Raw genomic sequence first — 21,219 nt, 5'->3', positions numbered from 1 at the left:
GTTTTTCTGGCATTCTCCTGCTTTTTCAATGATCTAACGGATGCTGACAACCTGATCTCTGGTTCCTCTGCCTTTTCTAAATCCAGCTTGAAAATGCAGAAGTTCCCAGTTCACATACTATTAAAGCCTGGCTTGGAGAATTTTGAGCATTACTTTGCTAGCATGTGAGATGAGTGCATTTGTGCAGTAGTTTGAACATTCTTTGGCTTTGCCTTTCTTTGGGATTGGAATGAAAACTGACCTTTTCCAGTTCTATAGTCACTGCTAGGTTTTCCAAATTTGCTCGCAAATTGAGTGCAACACTTACACAAAATCATCTTTTAGGATCTGAAATAGCTCAACTGGAATTCCATCACCTCCACTAGCTTTGTTCATAGTGATGCTTTCAAAGGCCCACTTGACTTCACATTCCAGGATGTCTGGCTCTAGGTGAGTGATCGCACCATCGTGATTATCTGGGTCATGAAGATCTTTTTTGTATAATTCTTCTGTGTATTCTTGCCATCTCTTAATATCTTCTACTTCTGTTAGGTCCATACCGTTTCTGTCCTTTATTGTGCTCATCTTTGCATGAAATGTTTCCTTGGTATCTCTAATTTTCTTGAACAGATCTCTAGTGTTTCCCATTCTATTTTCCTTTACTTTTCTGCATTGATCAATTAGGAAGGCTTTCTAATTTCTCCTTGCTATTCTTCAAAACTCTGCATTTAGATAGATATATCTTTCCTATTCTCCTTTGCCTTTCAGTTCTCTTCTTTTCTCAGCTATTTGTAAGGCCTCCTCAGACAACCATTTGGCTTTTTTGCATTTCTTCTTCTTGGGGATGGTTTTGATCATGCCTCCTGTACAATGTCATGAACCTCCGTCCATAGTTCTTCAGTCTGTCTATCAGATCTAATACCTTGAATCTATTGGTCACTTCCACTGTATAATCACAAGGGATTTGATTTAGGTCATACCTGAATGGCCTACTGGTTTTCCCTATTTTCTTCAATTCTGAATTTTGCAGTAAGGATTTCATGATCTGAGCCACAATCAGTTCCTTGTCTTGTTTTTGCTGACTGTATAGTGCTTCACCATCTTTGCTGCAAAGAATATAATCAATCTGATTTCAGTATTGACCATCTGGTGATGTCCACGTGTAGAGTCAGCTCTTGTGTTGTTAGAAGAGGGCGCTTGCTATGACCAATGCATTCTCTTGGCAAAACTCTATTAGCCTTTCCCCTGCTTCATTTTGTACTCCAAAGCCAAATTTGCCTGTTACTCCAGGTATCTTTTGACTTCCTACTTTTGCATTCTAGCCCTCTATGATGAAGAAGACATTTTTTTTGGTGTTCTAGAAGGTCTTGTAGGTCTTCATAGAACCGTTCAACTTCCACTTCTTCAGCATTAGTGGTTGGGGTACAGACCTGGATTACTGTGACACTGAATGGTTTGCCTTGGAAACAAGAAGAGATCATTCTGTCGTTTTGAGACTGCACCCAAGTACTGCATTTTGGACTCTCTCATTTATTATGAGGGCTACTCCATTTCTTCTAAGGGATTATGGCCCACAGGAGTAGATATAACAGTCATCTGAATTAAATTCACCCATTCCAGTCCATTTTAGTCCACTGATTCCTAAAATGTCAATGTTCACTCTTTCAATCTCCTGTTTGACCACTTCTAATTTACCTTGATTCATGGACCTAGCATTCCAGGTTCCTATACAATATTGTTCTTTACAGCATCAGACTTTACTTACATCACCAACTATATCCACAACTGGGTATTGGTTTTGCTTTGGCTCAGCCTCTTTATTCTTTCTGGAGCTATTTCTCTACTCTTCTCCAGTAGCATATTCCACACCTGGGGAGTTCATGTTTCAGTGTCATATCTTTTTGCCTTTTCATACTCTTCATGAGATTCTTAAGTCAAGAATATCAAAGTGGTTTGCCATTCCCTTCTCCAGTAGACCATGTTTTGTCAGAACTCTTCACCATGACCCATCTGTCTCAGGTGACCCTACATGCCATGGCTCGTAGTTTCATTGAGTTAGATCCAAGTAAACAGTTTGGTTAGTTTTCTGTCATTGTGGTTAGTCTTTAAGACTAATTGAACATTACTGTTTTTAAAAAGCTAATAAGGTGAGTCTAATGCGCTTGTCTAGAAAAAAGAGTAGATGCATTTTTCCCGGCCACCTGAGTGAAATCAACAAACAACAACAACAAAACATAAAATTTTTTTTTAACTCTGAAAGAAAAGAAGTAGCAAGCAGCAGGGCCAGGGAACTCCTAGTGTTTTCTTTCTGTTTCTTTTTACTGAAATAACATTCACACAATGCAAAAGTAACCATTTATGAGTATGCACTTTTGGGAATTCCCTGATGGTTCTGTTATTTAAAATCTGCCTGATAAGGCAGGGGATACTGGAGGGACTGATGTTGAAGCTGAAACTCCAATACTTTGGCCACCTGATATGAAGAGCTGACTCATTTGAAAAGACCCTGATGCTGGGAAAGATTGAGGGCAGGAGGAGAAGGGGATGAAAGAAGATGAGATGGTAGGGTGGCATCACCGACTCGATAGACGTGGGTTTGGGTGAACTCCAGGAGTTGGTGATGGACAGGGAAGCCTGGCATGCTTTGGTTCATGGGGTCACAAAGAGTCAGACACGACTGAGCAACTGAAATGAACTGAACTGAACAGGTTCAATTTCTGGTCCGCAAAGCTTCCAAATACCATGGGACAACTAAGCCTACCCATGATAACTACTGAGCCCACAGGCTCTAGAACCTGGGCTGTGCAATTAGAAAAGCGACCGCAATAACAAGCCTGTGCACCTCAATGAAGAGTAGCCTCTGCTCACCACAACTAGAGAAAGCCTGCATGCAGCAACAAAGACCCAGCGCAGGCAAAAATAAACAAACAAGTAAATAGCTCAGTTCAGTTCAGTTCAGTTGCTCAGTCGTGTCCGACTCTTTGCGACCCCATGAATCGCAGCACGCCAGGCCTCCCTGTCCATCACCAACTCCCGGAGTTCACTCAAACTCACGTCCATCAAGTCGGTGATGCCATCCAGCCATCTCATCCTCTGTCGTCCCCTTTTCCTCCTGCCCCCAATCCCTCCCAGCATCAGAGTCTTTTCCAATGAGTCAACTCTTCGCATGAGGTGGCCAAAGTACAGGAGTTTCAGCTTCAGCATCATTCCTTCCAAAGAACACTCAGGGCTGGTCTCCTTTAGAATGGACTGGTTGGATCTCCTTGCAGTCCAAGGGACTCTCAAGCGTCTTCTCCAACACCACAGTTCAAAAGCATTAATTCTTCGGCGCTCAGCTTTCTTCACAGTCCAATTCTCACATCCATACACGACCACTAGAAAAACCATAGCCTTGACTAAACGGACCTTTGTTAGCAAAGTAATGTCTCTGCTTTTGAATATGCTATCTAGGTTGGTCATAACTTTTCTTCCAAGGAGTAAGCATCTTTTAATTTCATGGCTGCAGTCAAGATCTGCAGTGATTCTGGAGCCCAAAAAGATAATGTCTGACACTGTTTCCACTGCTTCCCCATCTATTTCCCATGAAGTGATGGGACCGGATGCCATGATCTTCGTTTTCTGAATGTTGAGCTTTAAGCCAACTTTTTCACTCTCCTCTTTCACTTTCATCAAGAGGCTTTTTAGTTAAATTACAAATAAATAAAAGTGTGCAATTTGTTGCATTACTATATTCACAGTATTGTACAACCACCATTTCTACCTAGTATCAAAACATTTCCATCAACACCGAAAGAATACCATATCCATTAAAGAGTATCTCTTATCCTAGCCCTGGCAACCACTCATCTGCTTTCTGTCTCTATGGATTTATTTATTGTGAATATTTCATATAAATGGAACTGAACAATATGTGACCTTTTTTATCTGGTTCCTTTCACTCAGCACTAATGTTTTCAAGGTTCCATGCTGTACTACATGATCACATTTAAATCCTTCTTATGGTTAAATAATATCCCATTATATGGATACATAACAGTTTGTTTATCAGTCAGTGGACATTTGGGTTGTTTCCACCTTCTGTGTACTGGCATTATGTACAAGTGGTAGATTTTATTTTTCTGGGCTCCAAAATCACTGCAATGGTGTCTGCAGCCATGAAATTAAAAGACACATGCTCCTTGGAAGAGAAGTTATTACCAACCTAGACAGCATATTCAAAAGCAGAGACATTCCTTTGCCAACAAAGGTCTATCTAGTCAAGACTATGGTTTTTCCAGTAGTCATGTATGGATGTGAGAGTTGGACTATAAAGAAAGCTGAGTGCTGAAGAATTGATGCTTTTGAACTGTGGTGTTGGAGAAGACTCTTGAGAGTCCCCTTGGACTGCAAGGAGACCCAATAAGTCCATCCTAAAGGAAATCAGTCCTGAATATTTATTGGAAGGACTGATGCTGAAGCTGAAACTCCAATACTTTGGCCACCTGATGCAAAGAGCTGACCCACTAGAAAAAACACCCTGATGCTGGGGAAGATTGAAGGCGGGAGAAGGGGATGACAGAGGATGAAATGGTTGGATGGCATCACCAACTCAATGGACATGAGTTTGAGTAAACTCTAGGAGTTGGTGATGGACAGGGAAGCCTGGCGTGCTGCAGTCCATGGGGTCACAAAGTGTCGGACACGACTGAGCGACTGAACTGAATGATAAGTATCTGAGTGTCTACTTCCAACCCTTTTAGGTTCACAGGCAGAAATGGAATCAATGGGTCATATGGAAATTGTTTGTCTTTTTCAGGAACCACCAAACACTTTTCCACAGCAGCCGAACCATTTTACATTCCTACCAGCAATGCCTGAGGGCTCCAATTGCTCCTCAGCCTTGCCAATGTTTTTTCTATTCTTTTGATTATAGCCATCCTACTGGGTATGAAGTGGTACTTCACTGTGGTTTTGATATGATTTGTATTTTTATAGTAACTAATAATGTTGAGCATTTTTTTCATGTGCTTGTTGGACATTTGTATATCTTTGGAGAAAGGTCTAATCAAATCCTTAGCCCATTTTCAAAACTGGATTGATAATCTTTCTGTTGTTAAGTTCTTTTTATATTGTAGATGCTAGACCCTTATCAGATACATAATTTGTGAATATTTTATTCCTTCCCATAGGTGTTTTTCCACTTTCTTGATCATATACTTGTATACACAGAAGTTTTAAACTTTTGTGAAACCCAATTTATTCATTTTTTTATGCTTGTGCTTTCAGTGTCGTGTCATATCTAAGTACTTATTGCTAAACCCAACGTCATAAACAATTATCTATATATGTTCTTCTTAAAGTTTTAAATCTTACATGTAGTTCCTTTAGCCTTTTTGAGTTTATTTTTGTTTATGGTAGGCATATACCTAGGAATGAAATTTCATTTTTTGCATGTGGATATCCAACTGTCCAAGCATCATTTGTTGAAGAAACTATTCTTTCCTCACTGAATACTCCTGATAACTTTGTTGAAAATCTGCTGACCACAGATATATGAGTTTATTTCTAGACTCTCTAGTTTTCTTTTTACCTCCCACATACCAAAGACTTGGTACTAGAGACTCGTATAACCCAGAAACACCACCAATAGGAAAGAGGCCATGTAAACCTGTTTTCTCCAGCAAATGACCAAGAAAAGGATACCTAAAGCAAGACAGAAACCTTACTGCTAACTCTGACTCAAATCCTGCCAAACCCAATGGAAAAACACAGCAAACACAGCGCCTGTCTCCAACAGCACCATGGAAATCAAGTAAGGAGCCTGGAGTTCTATCTGCCTACTGGTACTGCCGCATCAAGTGGGAAGCCTGGTCTTCTACTCTTTCCCAATCAATAGCAAGCTGCAATACATAGTCTCTCCCCAGCCATGGTATCAGCTGAAGCTGAGGACACAGGCTAAACCTCTGACTAGTGGTAATAGGCAGTGCTCAGATTTCCCCATCGGGGTGGTGACAGCAGGAGCTGAGAGGGAAGCCTAGACTTCTACTCCCACCTCCACCCAGCTGCAGTAGGTAGCATCTGCCAAACAAAAACAAACAGGACGATCTGGGAGGGGAGGTTGCTAGAAAAAGAGAAAGTTAAATCCTGAAATAAAAATTCAAATAATGAACCATATGTAAAACTGACCAAAATTAAAACAGCAAAGGTTTAAAACTCACAGTGTGGAATACATGTATAATTTTGAGTAACATCTCTAGATAAAACACACACACACACACACACACACACACACACTACACCGAAACAGTATTGCAAAGGATCTGGAAACTAGATTGTCATTAGAAACATAACTCAAAAGAGCAGGCCAGGACCTGTTTACTACCGGGTTGACTCTCTGCTACAAAGAAGATTAAATATAATCCACAATCTCATAATATATTGCCCCAAATGTCCAGGAAAATTTACTAACTAAACTCAGTAATCATAACCATGAAAATGGCAACTAGAATAAGGAAAAAAATCAACAGATGCCAACACTGACATGACTCAGATGTTGGAATTATCTAACAAGTGTTTTGAAGCAGCTATCATAAAAATGTTGCAATGAGCCATTACAATGTTGTTTAAAAAATAGAACATTTCCGCAAAGAAACATAAGGTATAAAAGAACCATACGGAAATTATATAACTAAAGAATACAGTAATGAAATGAAAACTGACTGGATGTGCTCAATAGAAGAATGAAGATGAGAAAGAAAATAATCAATGAATTTCAAGACAAATCGATTAAAAATTACTCAATCTAAACAACACAGAGTAGATTACAAAAAAAAAAAAAAAACACATCCTTAGAGACCTATGGGACAAGAAAAGATATAACAGTCATGGCACTAGAGTACTTAGAAAGAGCTTCAGGATGATAAAATATTTGAGAAGAAATTCACTAAAATTTTCACAAATTTGGCAAAAAGTAAAAACACAGAACTAAGAATCCAAGTGAGGGTTTCCCTGGTGGTTCACTGGTAAAGAATCCACCTGCCAGTGAAGGAGACACAGGTTCAGTCCCTGATCCAGGAAGATCCCACATGCCGTGGAGCAGCTAAGTGCAGGCACTGCAAATACTGAGCCTGTGCTCTAGAGCCCAGGAGCCACAACTACTGAGCACATGTGCCACAACTACTGAATCCTGCGAGCCCCAGAGCCCGTGCCCTGCAGCTAGAGAAGCCACCACAACGAGAAGCCTGCTCACTGCAACTAGAGAGTAGTCCCTGCTCACTACATCTAGAGAAAAGCCCCATGCAGCAGTGAAGAACTGGCACAGCCCAATGAATAAAATTACTTTAAACTTTAATCAAACTGAATCCAAACAAATCTACCCAAGACACATTATGATCAAACTACTGAAAACAAAATGAAGAGGAAAAATCTTTAAGGCAGTAAGAATTTACCTATAGGGAATGACAGCTCAATTAGAATAGGTTTATCATCTGCAACCATAAGACCAGAAAAAATGGCACAGCATTCTCTAGGTACTGAAAGAAAAGAACTATCAACCCAGAATTTGTTATTAAGCAAAAATACTGCACAGCAAAGAAGAATAACTGAAGAAAGTAGGGAAAATCCCTAGGCCATTTAGGTATGACCTAAATCAAATACCTTAGGATTATACAGTGAAGGTGACGAATTAATTCAAGGGATTAGATCTGGTACACAGAATACCTGAAGAACTATGGACAGAAGTTTGTAACACTGTACAGGAGGCAGTGACCAAAACCATCCCAAAGGAAAGAAATGCAAGAAGGCAAGTGGTTATCTGAGGAGGCTTTACAAATAGCTGAGGAAAGAAGAGAAGTGAAAGGCAGGGGAGAAAGGGAAAGATATACCCAACTGAATGCAGAGTTCTAGAGAATAGCAAGGAGAGAGAAGGCCTTCTTGAATGAACAATGCAAAGATACAGAGGAAAACAACAGAATGGGAAAGACTAGAGATTTCTTCAAGAAAATTGAGGATATCAAGGGTACATTTCATGCAAGGATGGTCACAATAACAGACAGAAACTGTAAGGGTCAAGCAGAAGCAGAAGAGATTAAGAAGAGATGGCATAATACACAGAAGAACTATACAAAAAAATGTCTTAATGATGGGATAACAATGATGGTGTGGCCACTCACCTAGAGTCAGACATCCTGGAGTGTGAAGTCGAGTGGGCCTTAGGAAGCATTAGTAAAAACAAAGCTAGTGGAGGTGACAGAATTCCAGCTGAGCTATTTTAAATCCTAAAGATGATGCTGTTAAAGTGCTGTAACTCAATATGTCAGCAAATTTGGAAAACTCAACAGTAGTTACAGGACTGGAAAAGTTAGTCTTCATTCCAATCCAAAACAAGGGCAATGGCAAAGAATGTTCAAACTACCGTACAATTGTGCTCATTTCATATCCTAGTAAGTTTATGCTCAAAATCCTTCAAGCTCAGGTTAAGCAGTATGTGAACCAAGAACTTCCGGATATACAAAATGGGTATCGAAGCTGGGTTTTGAACAGGCAGAGCAACAGGAGATAAATTGCCAACATTCACAAGATCATGGAGAAAGCAAGAGAATTTCAGAAAAATATCTACTTTCATTTCATTGCCTACTACGCTAAAGCTGAGCACTGAAGAATTGATGCTTTTGAACTGTGGTGCTGGAGAAGACTCTTGAGAGTCCCTTGGACTGCAAGGAGATCCAACCAGTCCATTCTAAAGGAGATCAGTCCTGAGTGTTCTTTGGAAAGAATGATGCTAAAGCTGAAACTCCAGTACTTGGGCCACCTCATGCGAAGAGCTGACTCACTGGAAAAGACTCTGATGCTGGGAGGGATTGGGGGCACGAGGAAAAGGGGACGACAGAGGATGAGATGGCTGGACGGCATCACCAACTCGATGGACGTGAGTTTGAGTAAACTCTGGGAGTTGGTAATGGACAGGGAGGCCTGGCTTGCTGCGATTCATGGGGTCGCAAAGAGTCGGACACGACTGAGCAACTGAACTGAACTGAACTAAAGCCTTTGACTGAGTGGATGACAACAAATTGTGGAAAATTCTTAAAGAGATGGGAATACCAGACCACCTTACCTGCCTCCTGTGAAGCCCATATGCAGGTCAAGAAGCAATAGTTAGAATCGGACATGGAACAACTGACTGATTCAAAATTGGGAAAGGAGTATGACAAAACTGTATATTGTCATCCTGCTTATTTAACTTACTTGCAGAATACATCATGCAAAAAGGCAGGCTGGACGAATCACAAGCTAGAATCAAGACACCCAGGAGCAGTATCAACAACCTCAGATATGTAGATGATACTACTCTAATGGCAGAAAGTAAAGAGGAACTAAAGAACCTCTTGATGAGCATGAAAGAGGAGAGTAAAAACGCTGGCTTGAAACTCAGCATTAAAAAAGCAAGTATCATGGCATCCAGGTCCATAACTCCAGGGCAAATAGAAGGGGGAAAAGTAGAAGCAGTGACAGATTTCATTTTCTTGAGCTCCAAAGCCATTGCAGATGGTGACTGCAACCATGAAATTAAAAGACGCTTTGCTCCTTGGAAGAAAAGCTATGACTAACCTAGACAGCGTATTAAAAAGCAGAGAGACTACTTTGCCAACAAATGTCTGAATAGACAAAGCTATGGTTTTTCCAGTAGTCATGTACGGATGTGAAAGCTGGACCATAAAGAAGGCTGAGCACCAAAGAATTGATGCTTTCAAATGGTGGTGCTGCAGAAGACTCCTGAGAGTCCTCTGGACTATAAGAAGATCAAAGCAGTCAATGCTAAAGGAAATTAACCCTGAATATTCACTGGAAGGACTGATGCCGAAGTTGAAGCTCCAATACTTTGGCCACCTGATGTGAAGAGCAGACTCACTGGCAAAGACTCTGATGCTAGAAAAGATTGAAGGCAAAAGAAGAGGGCAGCAGAGGATGAGATGGTTAGATAGCATCACTTACTCAGTGGACATGAATTTAAGCAAATTCCAGGAGATAGGGTAGGACAGAGGAGCCTGGTATGTTGTAGTTCATGGGGTTGCAGAGTCAGACAGGACTTAGCAACTGAACAACAATAGATGAAGGGTAAATAATGACATTCTCAGGAAAAACAAAAAGTTAAAGTAATTTATCATCAATAGACTACCACTAAAAGAATGCCTAAAAGAAGCTCTCTAGCCAGAAAGGAAATAATAACATGAAGAAATGCAGAAAAATAAAAAAGCAATGACTAGGAGAAACTGAGAAATACATAAAAGCCTATCCTCTTCAGTATTAAATTATGTTTGATGGTTAAAGCAAAACATTTAACTTTATCTGATATGCTCCCAAATGTACAGAAAAAAAAACCTAGACAATTATAAAGGGGGGGAAGGTAAAAGTACACCTAAAGGGAGATAAGTCTTCTACACTCCACTCAAGGTGGTAAAATGGTATTACCAATATTCTATGATAATTTATATATGTAAAATGTAGTAACAAGAGCAACCACCACCAAAAACAAACAAAAAAACCTACCCAGAGATACTAAAAAATATTGAAATAAAAAAAATGAAAATTCTTTTGAATGCTCACATAATCCATTAGAAAGGCAGGAAAAAGAAATGAAAAACATAAAAAACAGAAAGCAAGTAAAAAATGGCAAACTTAAACTCTAACATAATAATTATAGGAAAGTACACGGTCTAAATACACTAATTAAAAGGCAGAGATTTATACTAACATATAGCTGATTTACAATGTTATGTTAATTTCGTATGTATTTATTTAATATTATTTTCCATTATGGTCTATCACAGGATGTTGAATATAGCTCTCTATGCTATACAGCAGGACCTTGTTTATCCTAAAAGGCAGAGATTGACAAAGTAGGGGAAAAACCATAATCCAACTACATACTACCTAAAAGAAATTTACTTCAAATATAATATCAATAACATATATGTAAGCAAATGGACAGAAAATTTCAAATACTGTTTTGTTTCTTATCCCTTTTGAAAGGAAAGGGATAAGAAAAAGATATATCCTATAAACATTAATTTTAAAAAGTAGGTTTGAGAGAAAGTAACTTTACCAAGGGTAAAAAAGACATTAAAAAATATTTCTACACAAAAGAATATAGTTGGAAAATTAATGAACCAAGAATTAAAAGAATGAGAAGAAAATTAGAAAAAATTAAAGGCAAAAGTATAACTAAAGATGTCAACAATTAAGTAATTGCTAGAATTATTAAACAGAAAATTAGCAAGAATATAGAACTCAATGATACATCAACAAACAGGATCTGACATTTAAAGGACATGCTACTCAACAACAGAATACCCATTCATTTCAAGTGTCTATGGTCATAAAACAAACCTTACCAAATTGAAAACTGGTATCATACAGAGCATGTTCTATAATCGTAATTAATTGAAAATAGAAAACTGCAGAGAGATAAGAAGAAAAATTTAGAAACTAATCACCTGGTGGGGGGTAGGGGGCAAGGGCGGGGACACAGTTCCAAATAATCTATGGGATAAAGAAGATTCAGGAAAATTTAAGGAAAAAAAAGGGATAGATCTCACACATCAGTAGTCTAAGGTCTAAGCTCCCTCCTAATAAAAACCAGAAAAAGAGCAAAATAAACAGAAGGAAGGGAGTAATACAGGTAAGAGCAGAAATCTATAGGAAAACTGGATATCTACCTGCAAAAGAAGGAAACTGAACCCCTATTAAAAAAAATGAACTCCAAATGAATCAAGCCCTAAAATTAATAGCTAGAACTATAAAAGTCTTACAGAAAAAATATCTTTGTGATCATAGACCAGGGAATGATATTTTAGATATGATACCACAAGCACATGTGATAAACGAAAAAAGGATAAATTAGAATTCATCAAAGAGTAAAACTTGTGCTTTGAAGGATACCATCAAGCAAGTGAAAAGACAACTTATGGACTGATATTTGCAAATGGTGTATCTAATAAGTAATCTGAATCAGAATATAAAAAGAATTCTTGTAATTCAACAATAAAAGGCAAATAATTACAAAATGGGCAAGGGGTTTGAACAGACATTCTTCCAAAGAGAGCAAATATTATATAGTTCTACTTTTCTGAGATATTTAGAACAGGTAAAATCATAAAATTTGGGGAGCAGGGAAAATAGGGAGTTATTGCGTAATATTTACAAAATTTTAGTTTGGAGTGATGAAAAAGTTTTAGAATAGACAGTGATTGTAATGACTGAACAACTGTGTGAATGTAATTGATGCCACTTAACTACATGTAAAAATGGTGAAATTAGTAATAAATTTTGTTTTGTATGTACAACAGTGAAAAATTAATGTGAACACACAAAAATATACCTCCAAATCCACTGAATTATACACTTAAAAAGGATGAACTGTACATTTTAAATGTAAATTATATCTCAATAAAAATATTAAAAAATACACAGCATAAAAAGCTGAAAGGTCCTATAAGAATAAACTGATAAATCCTGATTTTAGCAAAGGGGAACCAAATTACTGACAAACTACAGAGTGAGGTTAAGAGCTAGAAACCTAAATGACCAATAATTATATGGAAGAATGATACAAATATAAATAACAAAAACATCAAAATGAAGTGGTGATAGTGAACATTCTTGTTTCCAGTCTACAGGCAGAAATTTTCAGTATTTCATTTCTAGGTATAATGTTTGCTTTAGGGTATTTGTAAATACTCTTCATAAGTTAACAGAAATTCTTCTCTATTTCCACTGCACTAAGTTTTTGTTTGTTTTTAATACACTGAAGAAAAGATTATATGGTTTTTCCCCTTTATTTTACATCTCACATTCTTTGAACAAACCTAACCTGGTATTAACACATTTATATGAGTGAGTGTGTGTGTGTGTGTGTATTACAGATTTAATTTGCTAATAATCTGTTTGGAAATTTTATAATTCTTGTTCACAAAAAACTGGTCTATAATATTTCTTTTTTGTATAATGATATTATTAGCTGTTAGTATGAAGGTTATGCTGGTCATCATAAAATGAGTTATGCATCCTCCTATTCTCTGGAAGAGCTGTGAGAATAACATTATTTTCAAACGTTTGAAAATTCATTAGTAGAAGAAAAAGTCACAAAGAGATACTACAACACTAGCATCAGAATGGCCAAAATATGTTATATACTAAGTGTTGATGAGGATGTAGAACAAATGTAAATCTCATAAACTGCTGGTGAAAATATACGTACATATAAGCAATTCAGAAAACTTTCATAACACTTGATTCAGCATTTCCACCCTTAGATATCTGTTCAACAGAACTATGTGTATGCTCAGTCGCTTCAGTTGTGTCCAACTCTGTAACCCTATGGAATGCAGCCTACCAGGCAACTCTGTCCATGGGGTTTTTCTGGCAAAGAATACTGGAGTGGGTTGCCATGCCCTCCTCCAGGGGACCTTCCCATCCTAGCAAATGAACCCACGTCTCTAGCACTGCAGGCAGATTTTTTACTGCTGAGCCGCTAGGGAAGTATATATTGATATATACATCAATATACACATGTATAAGACTTGTTTAGAGCTGCAGTATTCATAGAAACCCCAAAACTATAAAGAAACCAAGGGTAAATTTGATAAATTTTGATATACTCATGCAAGAACGTCTCACTATCCATTGCTAATACGGTAAACACACCGCAAAAGAATTTTTTTGAAGTATTAATATATCTCATGTTTCAGTGGCTTGACTAAGCCTAGCTTCAGTTCTCACTTTTGACTGCAGTTAGATGGCAGTGATTAGAGTCCTTGAAGTTTGACTGGACCTGACACACAAGATAGCTCACTGGTGTAGCTGACAACCAATGTGGACTGCTGGCTGGACAATCAGCTGTGGTTGTTAACCAAAGAACCTATGTACACAGTCTCTCCATATGGGATGGACTTCTTACAGAATGACAACTAGGAGTCTGAGCTGAACTGTTCCAGAGTGAGTGTCCTAAGAGACCCAACTAGAAGGTGGAAGGAAGACTTCTTACTTTACTAGGCGTCACAAAGACCAAGCTTCAGGGGAGAGGGACTCTGCATGGGTGTTAGTAGCAGAGGTGTGGAGGGAGGCCACCTTTGGAGACTAGCTACCACAAATGTAATACTATACAGCAATGAAGAAACAAAGAAATGTTTGCATTGAGCCATACGTGAAACTGTTAATATTATGACCTATATAAATAACAATTATACAGTTTATTCTAATAATGTTAAAAAGACAAGCAAAACTCATCTATGGTGATAGATGAAGTAGAATGCTAACTACTTTAGGCAAGGAACACATACTAAAAAGGAGAAAGTACAGCTATCCTTCTACTGGAGTGGGTAGCCTATCCTTTCTCCAGCGGATCTTCCCAACCCAGGAATTGAACCGGGGTCTCCTACATTGCAGGCAGATTCTTTACCAACTGAGCTATGAGGGAAGCCCCTATCCTTCTAAGATACTGGTAATATTCTTCATCTTGAGCTAATGGTGGTTTCACAAAGTATTATGCTTTGCAATTCTTATCAATCTTATGTTTATTTATTTATTTTTGGCCATGCTGTGCAGCATGTGGGATCTTAGTTCCCCAATCACAGGTAGAACTCATATCCCCTGCATAGGAAGCACAGAGTCTTAACAACTGGACTGCCAGAGAAGTCCCAATCTTACATATATTTAAGATTTGATTTCTACTGTATGCATACTATACTTCAAATAAAAAGTTACTTTCACCCAAAATCTACTATCAAAACCCTCAATGAAATACCAGCTCATAATCATTTAAACTGGTAAAAGTTTTCTGTTTAACCAAGGAAAACTAGCAAGTAAATGGGAACTCTCATTTACTGATGATGCACACAAAACTTGCAATTTTACTCTTTGCATATTAGAAACTCCCTACTTCAAAATTAATACTGGGAACATTCTACCTTCCCATTTTGCCTTCTTTTAAAGCTGAACTCAAATCGATTTTTTCACAGGAAGAAGACAGATTTGTACATTGATCTGTCTTAATTTAGCCACTTTTATTTATAGAGCATGATTAATATACAAATATACAAAGCAAACTATCAACTTAGGAAGAAAATATTTGTGTATGGGGGTGCGAAGGGGATAAAACTAAATGTTTTAACTCTTTCAACTTTCAAAAGTAAAAACTCCTAACTGGCAGAAAACTGCAACTAATAGAAGATTCTTTTAAAAATTAATTTATTCATCAAAAAATATTTATTGAACACTAACTTTATAGAGTACAGTTTCTCAACCAATCTTGGCATTGTTGACAATTTTTTTCAGATAAATCTCCATGCAGGGAGTAAAGGTATGGGGGAACCGTTCTGTGTATTTTAGGATTTTACACAGCATTCCTGGTTTCTACCCACTAGATGCCAGTAGCTTGCATGGACTTTAACAACCAGGAATGTTATGACATTGCCAACTCAGTCCTATTTCAATATCCCTGCTGTAGAGGTATATTCACAGTTCTGCAGAGGGGCACAAAACCTCCTGCTAGAGATTACCCTAGTAAAATATAGATTACTTTCTCATTCAGTTTTAGAAAAACACTAAACAGAAAATTCTACTCTATGAGTGATAGCAACGAGAAGTATAATACAGCTGGGATTTAACATGGATTTTGATTTTGTCCCATTGAGTATATTCAATGAACAAACAGGAAAATGTGCTCTATAAATAATGGCTAATAATAGAATGTTAATGAGGCCACGGCAGTCTCCATCCCTCCCAACTGTTTCTCTGCAAGGCTAGAGACTACATGCATCAGTAACCATCTTGTGTTCACATTTAAAATACAGACTCTTGAGCCCCAGTGGATCTATGAAATTGAGGTGTGGGGGCAGCAATGTGAACTTCCAGTAAGTCTTCCTTAAGATCTCACCATTAAATCCTTACAAAATATAAAAATGTTAGAAAAACAGCACAAGAGACTACTTATTTCCAATCTTTCATGATCACACTTTTTTTTGGCTGTGCTATAGATCTTCCTTGAGGTGCATGAGCTTCTCTTTGTTGTGAAGCATGGGCACTAGAGCTCAGTAGTTGTGGTGCATGGCCTGAGTTACCCAGAGGTATATGGAATCTTAGTTTCCTGCTCAGGGATAGAACCCACATCCCCAGGATTGGAAGGTAGATTCTTAACCACTGAACCACCAGGGAAGTTCCCATGACCACATTGGTTCAGTTCAGTTCAGTCATTCAGTCGTGTCTGACTCTTTGCGACCCCATGAATCAAGCACAACAGGCCTCCCTGTCCATCACCAACTCCCGGAGTTCACTCAAACTCACATCCATCAAGTCGGTGATGCCATCAAACCATCTCATCCTCTGTCGTCCCCTTCTCCTCCTGCCCTCAATCCCTCCCAGCATCAGAGTCTTTTCCAATGAGTCAACTCTTCGCATGAGGTGGCTGAAGTATTAAAGTTCCAGCCCCAGCATCAGTCCTTCCAAAGAACACCCAGGACTGATCTCCTTTAGAATGGACTGGTTGGATCTCCTTGCAGTCCAAGGGACTCTCAAGAGTCTTCTCCAACACCACAGTTCAAAAGCATCAATTCTTTGGCGCTCAGTCTTCTTCACAGTCCAACTCTCACATCCATACATGACCATAGGAAAAACCATAGCCTTGACTAGATGGACCTTTGTTGGCAAAGTAATGTCTCTGCTATGTCTAGAATATGCTATCTAGGTTGGTCATAACTTTCCTTCCAAGGAGTAAGCATCTTTTAATTTCATGGCTGCAGTCATCATCTGCAGTGATTTTGGAGCCCAAAAAATAAAGTCTGACACTGTTTCCACTGTTTCCCCATCTATTTCCCATGAAGTGATGGGACCAGATGCCATGATCTTCGTTTTCTGAATGTTGAGCTTTAAGCCAACTTTTTCACTTTCCTCTTTCACTTTCATCAAGAGGCTTTTTAGTTCCTCTTCACTTTCTGCCATAAGGGTGGTGTCATCTGCATATCTGAGGTTATTGACATTTCTCCTGGCAATCTTGATTCCAGCTTGTGCTTCTTCCAGACCACATTGGTAATACGTTTCAAATTGGTGTCACTGACCACAAATTTAAATATACAAAGAAGCAATAGACTGTTCAATTGATAGCAGATAGTATGAAAAATAAAACACTAGTGTGAACAAAGTCCAGGATTCTAGCCTCAGTTCTGTCACTTAACAGCATGTATTTATGAGCAAGGCACAAAACCCCTGGGTTTGAAGTCTCTATTTGTAAAAACGAAAAAATTGCTGTACCACATTAATATTGATATAAAGAACCAAATACAGATATGAAAGCTCTGAGGAAATAGCACAGCACCTATATGAAAGATTAGTATCACTGGACAGATATGAATACAAAGGTACAACTGAGAGACAGATTCCAGTACAATTATCCAATGCACTACTAACTAGGATACATTAAAAAAAACCTGTTTCTGCAGAAACATATCCAAAATACTAAAGGAAGGGTTGTGAGCAACTGCCAAAGATAAACTTACTTTAGTATACTGTAGCTAAAAAAAGATTTATCTTTAAATTTTGGTGTAGACCAATATGACATAAGCATACCAGAGGCTGCTTTTCCCACTGATTACAGCTAAGACTCCAGATAAGATTACAGAGAGCAGTTATATGAGAAATCCAAGCAGCAAATTATAGAAAGCCATATATTATAGAGAAAAAAAAATTACAGATTGAAGTATGATGAGTTTTCTGTTACCTTTTTTTTTAACTTTCTGTCCCTCTACTGTGACTCCAAGGTGGGTTACACTGAAGAACAGCACAGCAGGCATAGGTAGCAAGAGAGACAAGGGAAATGCTATTTTCTGGTAAGAAGACCAGAAAATGAGCTCTATCAACTGGAGTGGGTTGGGGGAGGGGAGGGAAGGCTGTCCACTGCCCCAGTGCTAGCCCCAGTCCTGGAACTCTCCACACAAAAAGAGCAGAATACACTTTCAAGTGTACATGTAACATTCACCAAAATATGCCATAAACCTTACCAAATTTAAAATAAACCTTATAAAAGCAAACATTATCAAATTCAAGAGAACTAAAGTCATATAAAGTATGTTTAGTAGCCATAAAAGAATTAAAATAGAAATTAGTAAGAGAAAGATATTTGAAAAATCTTCAAATATCTGAAAACTAATATACATGTAAACAACCCATAGAGCAAAGAGAAAGTCTTATGGGAAATTAGTAACTATTTTGAACTGAACTGAATATGCAGAAAAATGACATTTGACACTTTGTAGGATACAGCTAAATCAGTGCTTTGAGATGTTTACATTAAAAAACAAAAAATATCTTAAATCAATAATGTATCCTTATACCCTGCTCTGTGAAGATTCCACATGCTGCAGGGCAACTAAGCCCATACACCACAACTACTGAGCCCATGCTCCACAACAAGAAAAACTACCACAATGAGAAGCCCACACAACGCAACCAGAGAGTAGCCCCCACTCACCTTAACTAGAGAAAGCCTTTGCGCAACAACTAAGATATAGCACAGCCAAAAATAAATAAATAAAAGATATACAGACAGCAAATGCACATAGAAAAAGATGTTGTACATCATATGGCATTAGGCAGATGCAAGTTAAAACAGTAAGATACCACAACACATCAATAAAACTGACAAAATCCGTAACACTGAGAACACCAAATGCTGGATGGGGAGCAACAGAAATTCTCTTTCAAGGCTTATGGGAATGCAAAATGGAACAGCCACTTTGGAAGACACTTCAGCAGTTTCTTACAAAAAGAAAGACTCTCACCATAAGATCCAGAATCACGCTCCTTGGTACCTGCCCAAAGAGAACAGAAATGTATGTCTACACAAAAACCCACACACAATGATTACAGCAGGTTTATTCACAGTTGCCACAACTTGGAAGCAACAAGATCCCCTTCAGTAGGTGAAGAGATTAAACTGAGTATTGATACATTCAAAAAACAGAATGAACAATCAACAATAATAACCCAGCACTAAAAAGAAATGAGCTATCAAGCCATGAAAAGATGAAAAAAACTTTAAGTACATATTATTAAGTGAAAGAAGTCTATCTGAAAAGGCTACATACTGTATAATTCCAAGTGTATGACATTCTGGAAAATGCAAAACTATGAAGAGGGTAAAAAGCTCAGTGGTTACAGGGCTTATAGGAGAGGAAATGGGCTGAACAAACAGAGCACAGAAGATTTGGGGGGCAGTGAAATTACTCTGTATGATACTTTAAACGGTGAATACATGTCATTTTACATATGCTTAAACCCACAGAACGCACAATATCAAGAGTCAACCCTAATGCAAACTATGGACTTACAGTAATAATGTGTACATCATCATGTATACCACTCTGGTGGGGAGATTGAAAATGGGGGAGGCCACGCATGTGTGAGAGCAGGGATATATGGGAAATCCCTGTACTTTCTGCCCAATTTTGCTGTGAATCTAAGACTGCTCCAAAAAAGGTCTTCTAAAAAATGTTTAGGCTTACTATAAATGTGATAACTGAACATGTGTTTACCTTTGCTTCTTCCTGAAAAACTCATTATATTGAAGGGAAAAAATAAGACAGACATGGGCTTTTTCTCAACCAGAGAAAGCAGCAACAAAGACACAGTGCAGCCAAAAATAAAATAAATAAAAGTAAAAAAAAAAGGATAGGCATTGAAAACATAAACATCACAAAGACACAGCAGAGAGTAGACATCAGTTAAAGAAATATGAACACGTTTATAAAAATGAGAGCATAAGGCAGAGATGGTAGAGCTAAACACCAAATACCAGAGATAGAAGGATCCAACAAAAAGGAAGTCAAAGGCATGCAAAAGCTTGGAAATTGAAGGCATGTGTATCAGAAAAGGCGAGAAGAAAGCATGAGGCTAAAATCTGGAAGAAAAGTGGTAAAAAAAAAATTTTGTCAGGAACTGTAACATCCCTCAACTTCCAACTCCATTTGCTAAAGCTAAGTGACTATACAATTCCCGAGACATTCCAAGATAAACACAAGTGGCTGCAAACCTAGGGACACTGGGCATAGTGGAGGATAGGGAGGAGTGTCATAATGGGAACCAGTGGATTTTGTGAATAATCTACATGAACCTTCAAAACAAGATGATAGCAATGGGTGACTCTAGTTATACACCAAGTGTATAGAGCAACCAAGCCAAAAAGGGGCATAACAGAAGGCTCTTAGTTTTCTCCAAGAAGGTGAATTTAACAGAATATCTGACACAAAGAACATATTAAGAGAAGATTCAGACAACTATTAGAGAGTCTGTATATATTATTAATTAATAATATATACAGGAATCTAAGAGGGGAGAGAGAGAGAAAGGAAAAGGTAGTAAGGTAAGAAAGAAGGAAGGAGGGAGGGAGAGACGAAGAGAAACGACAAGTACCAACTGTGAAAACCAAGAAGTTTAGTACAAAAGAAAAGGATAATGTGCTATGTGGCTCAACTATGAACAGCATTTTCATAGACATAATACTACCTACTGAATACTAACAAACACATTATAAAAGTCAATTATATTGATAAAATGAGAAGGGTTAGGGGTAAAGAATCAAATTCTCATCTTTTTAAATGGGGAATCAATATATGATGCCTAAAACTGAAAAATTAAGTATTAGTAACACAAACATGGTATTTAGAGATATATAAGCAAGTATCAAAAGAATCTACTGAAAAGATTAAGCTGGTTGTTTCAGAGGTGGCACTAGTGGTAAATAATCCGTCTGCCAAAGCAGGAGACGTAAGAGATTCAGGATCAATCCCTGAGTCAGGAAGATCCCCTGGAGGAGGGCATGGTAACCCACTCCAGTATTCTGACCTGGAGAATCCCATGGACAAAGGAGCCTGGTGGGCTACCGTCCATAGGGTCAAAAAGAGTTGGACACAACTGAAGCAACTCAGCACACACTCAAGCAGGCACACTGTAAGGACAAGGGCAGATGACTGCTACTTTGTAACATAGAGATAGGACTTGTAACAGAGGTAGGACTAGCTAACTCTTTAAATACAAATGGAAAAGGAAAAAAACGAAAGAAAGAAAATTAATCATACTTTTAAAAAGATGCAATGAATAATTCTAGAAGAACAAAATATCATGTAACCATACTACACTACATGGCTTAGCAGTGAATTAACTTACATAGTCACAAAAAGGTAATCAATGAAGCTAATTAAGGGAGAAAGCACTAAC

At 38.1% G+C, this 21,219-nt stretch overlaps 1 protein-coding gene across 7 annotated transcripts in view; it reads right to left on the bottom strand.

Annotated features, from left to right (window-relative positions):
* PTPN4 (protein tyrosine phosphatase non-receptor type 4) overlaps window positions 1-21,219 on the bottom strand; it is a 187,988-nt gene that overhangs the window by 117,438 nt on the left and 49,331 nt on the right. For 4 of the 7 annotated variants that reach the window (XM_070768928.1, XM_070768942.1, XM_070768931.1 and 1 more), the window contains exon 3: window positions 18,786-18,815. The exons of the other annotated variants lie outside the window; for them this stretch is intronic. In XM_070768928.1, the coding sequence (XP_070625029.1) occupies window positions 18,786-18,815 (30 nt within the window). The remainder of the gene's footprint in view (window positions 1-18,785; window positions 18,816-21,219) is intronic. 7 annotated transcript variants of the gene reach the window in all.

Source organism: Bos indicus, chromosome 2 (genome assembly GCF_029378745.1).
Source record: "Bos indicus isolate NIAB-ARS_2022 breed Sahiwal x Tharparkar chromosome 2, NIAB-ARS_B.indTharparkar_mat_pri_1.0, whole genome shotgun sequence".
Taxonomy (NCBI): Eukaryota; Metazoa; Chordata; class Mammalia; order Artiodactyla; family Bovidae; genus Bos; species Bos indicus.
The sequence above is the reverse complement of the archived record's forward strand: the minus strand, read 5'-3'. Positions and strand labels throughout refer to the sequence as shown.